The sequence below is a fragment of the Vipera ursinii genome (assembly GCF_947247035.1).
Source record: "Vipera ursinii genome assembly, chromosome: 2".
Taxonomy (NCBI): Eukaryota; Metazoa; Chordata; class Lepidosauria; order Squamata; family Viperidae; genus Vipera; species Vipera ursinii.
The window spans coordinates 73,780,110-73,790,691 of NC_139513.1; the positions used below are offsets into that span (position 1 = coordinate 73,780,110).

Genomic DNA, 10,582 nt, shown 5'->3' on the forward strand with positions numbered 1-10,582 from the left:
CACCACTGCCAGTCTCCTGTGCTGCAATTGGCTATCCCCAGGCGGCAATGGTTGATTCAAAAGTATTGGCTGCCGCCTAGGGGCTAGACTATATATTGCGGCTGGTTGCAGCTTTTGCCTCAGTACAGTTCCAGCAAGAATAAAAGTATGAGTTATCCTGTGCTCAGCTTCGTGTCTTCATTCCTGCACCAAAGAACCCACTATTTAACAGTTCCTATAGACCCTTGGCAAACAATTCCTTTAAAAAGATTCAGCCACCCACTCCTAGGCGAACTATATTTTAAAATTCAACCTACTCCTTTATTTGGCAGTTAACACTATTTCTGTAACACTTTAGCCAGCCTCTTTTGGAAGTGAGGCTGTTGCACAAGCAACTCTGGCCACTGGGTGGCAATGTGGGATAACGGGAATCTGAATTACAGTCCTGGAAGAGCCAGCCAAGGGGCGGAAGCTGAGGGCCAGGGGGATCTGCCAAAAGAATTCAGATGATGGGCCTCTAAACTTGCCAGTGAGGAAGCAAAGAACCCTGCTGAAGAAAAGCAAGATGAAAAGAACCAATGGAATAATCGATCTATTTCAGATCTTGCTAATTTGAGGTTGTGGTTGCCCCCAAAGCCTTTAAAATACAGCCTTTAGTTGAGGAACTTGATGGATTGATGAAGATGATTCCTCTAAGCATGGGCAGAAATACTTGTTTCAAGTCTAGGCAATCACAGCTACAGAATCCAGGAGGGTTTCTTCCTCACAAAATCTACCATCTTTTTCCTCCTTTATCCCCCCCTTACCACTAGAAGCATAATAAAGTTTCCTTCAAGTTGATGCCAGGTGACAGTATGCAGCCAGTGTGCATGCTTTGGGAGGGCAACAGCATGGTTGCGGCTTGCCATTACTATCTTCCTGGAAGCCTTTATTTACTTCTCAAAGGAGCCTCTCTGGAGGGCTCCCCTCCAAGTCCTAACTGGGCCTAGCTGTGCTTAGCTTCTGACCCCAAAGTTGGCCGGCACTGCCAACTTGCAGAGACAACACCCTCTCTAGGACTACAACTCTTACGATCCTCAACTGATGTGTATACTTTATGGCTTTCCTTCCAGATGGATGTGGGCTTCTAACAGATTGAAAGAGAAAGACAAAGAGAAAGACTCAGAAGTTAATGCTTGTTTCTGTAATTAAGCCAATAACATATTCTGTTCCAGCAGAAAGTTTTATTGGTAGGGAGAAACATTAGAAAATAAAGATCTCAATTTGTTTTTCCCCTCCCTGACTGGACAAACAAGGATTGCAAATCCCAGTACATTTTCTTAGAAGGGCTTTATGCTGAGATCAATGATCTGCACAGTGATAATTTCAAAACTAGTTTGAAATGGGCCACTGAGACAGGCGGGCACAGTCCTTCCCCCTTTTGCTGCCAGTTGGCACTTACCAGGTGGGGCAATAGTAAGCAACCCAGGGAGACTCTCCGAAGCTCATTAACATTGGTAGCAAACAGCCTTTCCCACCACCAGCCAAATCTGGCTGGGTGCCTGCAGGCCGAACTCTGTCAGCCCCTCCCTTCCCTCCTCTACGGGGAGTGCAAAGACCAGACTCAGAGAGACTCAAGCTGGAACAGCCCAGCTGAACTTCACATCATTTCAGCAAAAAAGAAGTATCCAAGAAGACTAGAGTTTTCTGTCTGCCCACCAATATTGTCTTGGATATTCTCAATAACTCAATCTGGAAAGGTTGCAGCAACAGGAAGAGCTGGTGACAATAGCTGGAAACTACCAGATCTGCCGCCTGTCCTCAAATATTCTGGAATCCAGATGGCCTCTTCAGGATTTATCTTACTGTTCAAGATCCATCATGCCTCCTTGAAGACCCTGATTCTGCTTTAACATCCAACGTGATAGCCTGGATTCTGCAGTGCCACTGCAGGTTTGTGCTGTTGCCTCCTAGCTTAGAATGGTGCCTATCGAGAGGTTGGTAGCAGGGCCATCGTTTTCCGACTATACAACTTGCCCTGCCTGAGCAAGACTTGGGAGCCGGTGAAACTTGCACAGGCGGTCAGGGTATGGCCTGGTCTGGGGATGAATGGGATGGAGTCACAGCAAAATGGATCTAGCAATCAGAGTGAGCAGGGACCCACCATCTTTCCACACTCGCCTTTGGCCACAACTCTCATCCTTGTGGCAGGACTGACTGTGGTTCTTCTGACGTTCACAGGGAATGTGCTGGTTGTATTAGCTGTGTACACTAGCCGTGCCCTTCGGGCCCCACAGAATCTCTTCCTGGTGTCTATGGCTACAGCCGATATCCTTGTAGCCACCCTCATTATCCCATTTTCCTTGGCCAATGAGATCATGGGCTACTGGTGCTTTGGGGGTCTTTGGTGCAGTTTCTACTTGTCGCTGGATGTTCTGTTCTGTACCTCCTCCATCATGCATCTGTGTGCCATCAGCTTAGATCGCTACTGGGCAGTCACCCGAGCTGCCCGATATAATCTGAAAAGGAGCCCCCAGAGGGTCAAAGGTATGATTGGGGCCGTCTGGGCCATTGCTGCTGTTGTATCTCTGCCACCACTATTTAAATCTAGGCAGCAGGACCAGGTCTGCCTCCTGCATGATGACACCTGGTATGTTCTGGCCTCTTGCACTGCCTCCTTCTATGCCCCTTGCCTCATCATGGTTGCAGTCTATTGCCGGATTTATCATGTGGCCAAACACAGGAACTCCGTGGTCACTGCAGCACGGCGGATGTCCTATCCCAATTTCATCCCTGTGGCCAAGTACAATCCCTGCAGAGGAAGCACCCAGCCTCCTGGGGAAACACAGAAGATGGGAATGGAGTCCGGCCAGCTTCCACGTCCCCAGCCTAGCTTGCCCCGGCTCTCTCGGCAATGGAGAGTAGATGATGGTGGCAACAGTGGTGCTCGGCCACCAAGGACTCCAAGGCTTTCTTGGTCACTTCCCTCCAGTGTCCATCAGCGCAGAAGCAGGGACATGTCTCTTTCCACCAATCGGCTGATGCAGGCCCGGGAGCGCAGATTCACCTTTGTCCTTTCTTTTATCATTGGAGCTTTTGTCCTCTGTTGGTTCCCATTCTTCTTTACCTACAGCCTGGAATCTGTGCTTGGAGAAGGCTGCTGCATCTCCGAGCCTCTCTTCAAATTCTTCTTCTGGATTGGGTACTGCAACAGCAGCTTCAACCCCATCATCTACACAGTCTTTAACCGGGACTTTCGCAGGGCTTTCCAGCAACTCCTGTCTCCTGCCTACTCGTTCATGTGCCGAAAATGAGGACTCTGCTAGAGGGTTGTTGGAACCTGAGAGAGGCGTGATGGACAGGGGGATGGCTACAGAACATCCCCTGGGGTCACAGAGAAGGTAACCAGTGGAAGTTGGGGAGCTGAATATTTCTGCAGCTGCATTTTAATGAAGACTTCCCCGCCCCAGACATGCATGTAGCTTGAAGGGCAGAAGTACCACAAGAAGCAAGATTTCTGTGACTTGTTGGCAGGTAGTTAGTTGCCAAGAGTCACTCTCACACTCCTGCCTGTTTCTCTAGCTTGTGGTTGCCTGATCTGTTGTTCAGCAAGCTAATTAACTGAGGCAGAGGGAGGGAGCAGAGGGTGGCTGAGGTAAAATTATTGATGTACTGTAAGGACTACTATGGCAGCTTTGACTCCCCGTGGAGACTTGCTCCAAATTTTGGCCATTGCTGTAATAAACCAGCAAGTTTATGTTCTTGGTTTAGGGGTACAAGGTTTAGGGGTACAAGTCCTTGGTTTAGGGGTACAAGTTATATTGAACCACCTCAGCAGTTGGGCTCCATCCTTAATCCTAAAAGGAAAGGTCTGCTCCAGAACCAGTTCTAACTCAGAGAAGCTCTGGAAGGAATGTTCCAGATGCTCTGTGGGAAGGGGAAACAGAAACAGATTCTATTAAAGGGGATTTAGCAGGCTGACTATTTTGGTACTGGAACTAAAAATGTACAGCTGAGTGTTTCTGTCTCACGTATATTGTCCCTTGTCAAAGCAAGGGTGGTGGCATTTGGAGGAATTGGGGGCCTATTCAAATCATAAGACGATCCATCTAGGGGTCTTGAAGGAAAAACTCGCAAATAGAATGTGATGTAATCACAATGATAATCTCATTGCCTAATTGTAGCAAGAAACATTCTTCCTCTGAACATTATTTCCTTGTTACTTTGGGTCTGAGCAGCTTGAGGTTTGACTGATGTCCTCCACATAAAGAACGAACAGGGGAGGAGCAAAATCAGGGACATCCTAAGATAACTTTTCCCAATCCCCAGAGTCTTCTCTACCACAGCTCCCATATACTCAGCCATTGGCCTCATCAGCCATTTTGAGGGCTGATGAGGTATCAAGATGGGAAGAACTTTCCCAAGGACAGTAGAAGACTTGAGCAAGGAACCAACTTATCTGAGGGATGCCCTGGGATTGCAGAAAGATGGATGGACCAAGAAGGAGAGGGAGAATATTTCCTGCAGAATCGGTGGATGATGGTGTGTTACTTTGGTGGTGTGAAGCTGCCGGTTACAAGCGTCCTCTGCCTAGCCTGCCTGCTAGTTCAGGGGAAGCTGAGCTAAACAAGGGACATAACTGCAAAGCTTACTCAACCATCTGGCTTGAGGAAACATTACCCTGATCCTGCTTCTGGGCGGATGCCAGGTGTAGGTTTTGGCAAAGAGGCTCCTGTCTTCCATATTGCCTCCAGCAGTTAAGTTTTTCCTGTTGTTCCAGTTTGCTGAGATTAGTTTCTCAGGCTGAAGCTGGTGCCACAGCCAAGCACCTGCCATCTCTTAGGCATTTTCTTCCCAACAATCAACTCCTTTTTATGACCCATATGCTTAGCAGGGGAAGTCATGCCATTGCCTTGAATCTCAACTGAGGTGTTTTGCCTCATATTCCAACCTTAACTTTGTTGTCTTTAACAGGCATTCAGCAGATGATTTTCTTCCTGGTACTGTTAAGGGAGTGGGGTGGGGAGGGAAGCAAGGCAAGTTCTGTTTGACAGGAACTTAAATTAATGTTTTAGAATTTAGAGACTCTTTAAGGACAGAAAAAGAGGCAACTGTTGTAACCCAGGGCCGATTCACAGAATATACTTTTTAGTCACAGGTCTGCTGCTCCTTTAATATGCTTCCCTGTGTGTAAAACGGCTTTTCTATTCATCTGTCCCCTGTGACTGGATAATAATCTGCGGACATGGCTTTAAGTCCCCAATAGGACTAAATTAAGATTACTGCCTTGTCCTATTGTGATAATAGTTATCAATGAGGGTTATTTTATGTGAAGTCTCTCTTCCTGTAAGCATTACTGATTATGTTGCTAAGGAGACCAATCAAACAATAAAACTACAAACAAGGCAAACATTTTTACTAGCTAATAGAGTGACATCTGGTAGCTCATTCTTCCCAGAAAACAGAGCAAACCAAGGATGGCGTAAATTAGGCAGGTATCCACGGAGATAGGCCCGTTTTTAGTACCATATTACTCACCCCAGTACCAGACACCTAGAAGGGCAGCTGTTTCTATTATCTCTCTGAGAGTTTGGGTAAACTATGTTCTCATGTACAGATTGACCACTGAGATAAACTGGAAGAAAAAAAAACCTGAAGGAAGGTTTCTTCTAATATGTCAGTGAACCTGACCGAGTTACTTTTTCATTATAAAGCATATTACCTGTCATGCTTCAAATGCACTCCAGCATCCAGCCTGGAAATCTGCACTGCTTGCTTTTTTTATCCAGAAGTAGATTAAATTGTTTCCACCTCACACATTTCACTTTCATCTTGCACTCTTCCATGACGGTTTGTTTAGTCCTAATAAAGGTTTGATCTAATTTTGGAATTTTTGTTCTGTATTTTGTTTTTCTTTTTTTAATGGAGCAACTTTGGCATTTGATAAACATGATGGATAATCCTTTCAGGGCAGCCTGGACAGGTCCAGAAAGCATCTTTGACAGAGTATTGCCCTGCACTATGCTGGAATCAATGCACTCTTCCATGACGGTTTGTTTAGTCCTAATAAAGGGTTGATCTAATTTTGGAATTTTTGTTCTGTATTTTGTTTTTCTTTTTTTAATGGAGCAACTTTGGCATTTGATAAACATGATGGACAATCCTTTCAGGGCAGCCTGGACAGGTCCAGAAAGCATCTTTGACAGAGTATTGCCCTGCACTATGCTGGAATCAATGCAAGGAAGTAGAGGGGTGAACTTGGAATCATTAAAGGGTACAGATTTGCATCCAGAACCACTATGTGGTTGGTCAGTTTAGCAAATTTGTTTTTTTTTTTTTACAGAATGGCCTTTGCAACACTGAGGAGCGGGAAACAGCAATGCTCCCGATAAACTCAACTGATTATCTCCTGCTACCACATCTTCTGTGAGATTGTGGATTCCTGGATTGTTTGTACTCTATTTTCAACGGGATGGGGGTTGTTAATTTTTTTAAATAGGCAAATTATACCTGCCTACATTCCATCATTTAAGCATAAATTAAGTGAAAAGTTTGCATTTCACATGATTTCCATATGATCCTTGGCAGTGCTTTTTTTGTAAAAAAAAAAAAAAGGGGCCGAAACTCACACATGTCACACAACCCGCCTTGCCTACCCTACAAGGTTCCATCCAAAAAAGGTGCTGGAACTCCGTTCTGAGCGTTCTATGAGAAAAAAAGCCCTGATCCTTGGGATTGTCCAGGATTTAGCCAAATATTAAATACCTGGATCATGCAGATTGGAGTAAAATAATTTGTATCCTAGGTAGTACGATGGAGCTTGATTGGGTTGCAATAAAACATTTGTGGCAAAGTTGATTCCTCCCTATTCTTCAATTTCCCTATGGAAGTATATCAACTTGGGACAGAGAGTCCTGAGTTTGATAATTGGATCAAGATGGGAGATTGGGATCCAGCTTTTTGCAGTTTTAACTTTGGCTCCTAAGACTGATCATGCAGGTCATTTAATCATTTAAAAGATGAAATTTGGATGGCTGTATGTCGGGGAAGGTTCATTTCCTCTCTTATCTGTTGATGGGCTATTATCGCTGTAACCCTTTTTGTTTTATTTTCCACCAAATGGAAGATTTAAGAAGTTAGAGGAAGTGTTGTGATTCAGGGTCAGCCTTTGGGTCCGGCAGTTGGGTCGGACGATTCAGAGGAAGAGGAGGGGGTTGTTGGAGAGCTTGCAGAGGATAGCCCTGAGGCTTCGCAAAGCCCTCAGGCAGGCCCCTCCCATCTGGTTATGACGCAGACCCAGCTGTGTGAGCCTGACGTGGATGAAGATGACCCACAGCTGGCCCTGTTCAAGGACGCCCGAGGCAGGAGGCAGTCAATCAGGAGTAAACAGAGGAAGGCAATGGGGCACCTCGGAAGAAGGCAGAGAGAAGCCACGCCTTGAACTGTTTAAAAGGGGAATATGTGGGAGGGCTGGTTTGCTGAAGGCAACTGTTTGAGTAGCTCCTGTTTCATGGTTCGTGTTTGGTTTTGCTCTGTTTTATGTCAATAAATTTGGCAGGCTTAGTTCCAGCCTCTTGCCTTTTTGTAAAGGGGTTGTCCCTGCCTTTTCTGCAGGGCCGGTAGTAGGCTGGTACAGAACAGGAAGATGGACTATACGTAGCTACTTTGTGCTGTTGGTATTGGTGCCGTTGGTGCTGTGTTTCGAGCAAAGCCCCATTGCAGGAAGTTGCTGGTAAGGGCAGAAGGTGAGAGATGGTGGGGTGGCACACAAATGGCGAGACGCAGCCCAGAATTCCTATGAGGGAAGACCTTGCAGCAAGGGTCCAATGACATGGGACTTCTCACTCAACATTTCCACGAGGGCAATGTAGCTGAGGTTGATGTGGCTGTGAAATACGTGTGGAAAAATGGCAATGCAAAGGGCCATGAGAAGATTAAGTGACAAAGCAGGCAAAGTCCTCAAGAGGCAGGGTGGAATGCGGTTTGGATCTGAAAGGACCAAACCGGCCAGCCCTCTTGGCTCAGACATGCAGAGGCCAGAGGCTGAGTAATTTCCCCAGCTTTGGGGCTCAAAATAGAAAAACTTGAAACACTGACCCTCAACCTATCTAAAAACAGCTGTTGGCGCCAAGGGAGCTGGATTCCACAAGCCAGAGGTCCCAGCTCCAAACTCCAGCCCTCCCTTTAGTTTCCAAGGTTTGTGAAGTTGTATGTCTGAGCCGCTGGTCCTCAGAAGGAGATTGTGTGAACAACCATCAGAGTGCAAGTTGGATTGAGGCTGGGCTGGGTGATGGACTCCACTGTCTTTCAGTTGCATATATCACAGAGGAGCTCAGCCAGCAAACCTTAGTAACATTTCTTATACTTTAGAACATTCATACATATACATATCCTCAGGCTGCATTCATTCCACACTCTTAATGTGATCACTGAAATAACCAAATTTCCAGATTTATGTGAACTTACCCAAGGTGACCATTAACTAATCTGAGTATATTTAGCAATGTTAAATGATTTCACCTGGGAAAGCATATGTGAAGGCACTTGTGATTTTTAAGGATGACTGGTAAAAAGGCAGTTGCATTCCTTTTTACCCTCCATGTGACTGAAAAGGGAATGAAAAGAAAACAGGAATAAAGATGGATTTGGTATAGCAGTTCCTTTTTTTTTGCAGAGTTGTTCTATGACTCTCCCTATCTGCCAGCAGCAGGAAGAGAAAGTTAATTTTCTGTTAACCCTTTCTTTCCTATTTCTATAATATGGCTAAGACTGAACAGATTAAACAATCCCAGGGATGTTTTGGTAAAATAAATTGCCTCTAAACCCAGCACCAAGTGGAGTTGGCTATTTACACAGTAAACCAGCCCTTACTTGACCCAATTAAAATTGTTGCACAATAGGGTTGTGGTATCAGTTCACATGATATATAAAGTTGAGGTTACATTTATCAGGGTAACAGTTGGATTCATGGGTTTGTTTTACAAAGGGGCTGCCTGAAAATCCTATCTGTTAAGGGTCCAGCGATTTTTGATACTATTACATACAAAAACTTGGATCTGACATTGTTGGCACCATGTGATGCAAACATGTGAATCTGAGGCACAGATCATGTTGAAGTTCCATAATCTGTATGTGGCATTTATAGGTAACCACAAACAAAGATCACAGCCATCTGCATACAACAACCTCATACAATTGTAGTTCCAAATGTTTTGGGCACAACTCAGAACAAACATAAATCTTCACATTATTTTACATGAGATCTCTGTTGAATCAGCAGCAAATCATAAATCACGTGCATCTACACGCATTGAGCTAATACAGTTGTAGATGTGCCACTTTCTGCTACATCTATAGTGTACAGTACAGATCTAAGATATGGCTTTTCTTAATCAATGAATGCTGATAGATTTCATTTATTATTTGCTTATCATTTCAGGAGAATCCAATGTAAAAATCTTATAAAATCAGGAGAATCCCTGTTTGCTGTCCTGGGTACAACTTTCCATTTTTTTCTCTTATATTCTTCCCACCAATCATAAACAGGTACCTCATTTAATAATAATAATACTGTAGGAGATGTCCAGGCTGAGCCCAGGGGAAGGGTCAAATACGTCATCAGCCATGAGTCCACACCCACAAGAGATCTAAGTCCAGCCCACCTTAAATTTTATTGACTCTTATCTACAGCCAATTTGCTTGGACTGTTAGTAGTTCAGATTAATGTTGAGTGCTTAAGCTTGCAATGAATCTTTATACGCATTTGAACTGCCTGGATCTTATGATTTCCCTGCCATTTGACAGTACAAATAATTCTCACTTACCATCTGCCTTGTTCAGGGACCATTGGAAATTAGATAGTACTGAAAATATAACTTTGCAGCATCCCTTTGCAGCATCCCTCAGTCAAGTGATTGTTATTACAAACAATATGTATTATACTGTGTTTGTTCTTCTTCCCCTCATTACAGAGTGAAGAGATTGGAAAAGAAGGGATTATAAGAGAATAAGCAGGCACATAATGTAGAATAAACAGAGCTGTTTGCACAGTAAGCTTGAGGCTCCCAGCCCAAAGCACACTCAGGGCTGACAGTGCCACTACATTGCTTTCAATATGTATTTCCCACTGTGTGCTTGCTTACTCTCTTGCAATCCCTTCCTCTCCCATGGATGTAAATATAAACAGAAATACCCTCCTTGATAATTATTCCAGCATTGAGGTGAGCATTCCAAAAGGTAGAGGAGTGAGGAAAAGGAAAAAAGTCACATGATTTCCCACCTAGCAGTTGCTTCACTTAGTGATGGAAAACACCTGTAGAAATGGATTGATCTTGAAGATCATATAATCCAAACATCTCCTAGTAACGTATCTAGTTATCTTGCCCAGGCATTTGACTGCCAGGCTATAAGATTCTAAGCTTATTGACGGATCACACCCAGTGATGATTAATGGATATCATTATACTAAATCTGTTAAGATCTTTCTAAGACACTGGAGCATAGGGTGTCAGGGAGTGGAATTTGTCTGTATCCCCAGTTTCCCTACTAGTTCAGTTTTTTCCAGACAAATTCTTGCATTCTTGACCCTCCAGTCTTGCTCTAAATATCTCCAAACAAGGAGAGA

At 44.4% G+C, this 10,582-nt stretch overlaps 1 protein-coding gene across 1 annotated transcript; it reads left to right on the forward strand.

The window, feature by feature from the left end:
* Positions 1–1,295: 1,295 nt before the first annotated feature.
* Positions 1,296–9,418, forward strand: LOC310634520 (alpha-2Da adrenergic receptor-like). Its single transcript, XM_083352954.1, has 2 exons — positions 1,296–3,359; positions 6,302–9,418. The coding sequence occupies exon 1, from the start codon at positions 2,064–2,066 to the stop codon at positions 3,270–3,272; it is 1,209 nt and encodes a 402-aa protein (XP_083209080.1). The 5' UTR covers positions 1,296–2,063; the 3' UTR covers positions 3,273–3,359; positions 6,302–9,418.
* The last annotated feature ends 1,164 nt before the right edge of the window (positions 9,419–10,582 follow it).

Excerpts from the sequence above, each read along its gene's own strand:
- LOC310634520 (XM_083352954.1), top strand. The coding sequence starts at position 2,064 with ATGAATGGGATGGAGTCACAGCAAAATGGATCTAGCAATCAGAGTGAG.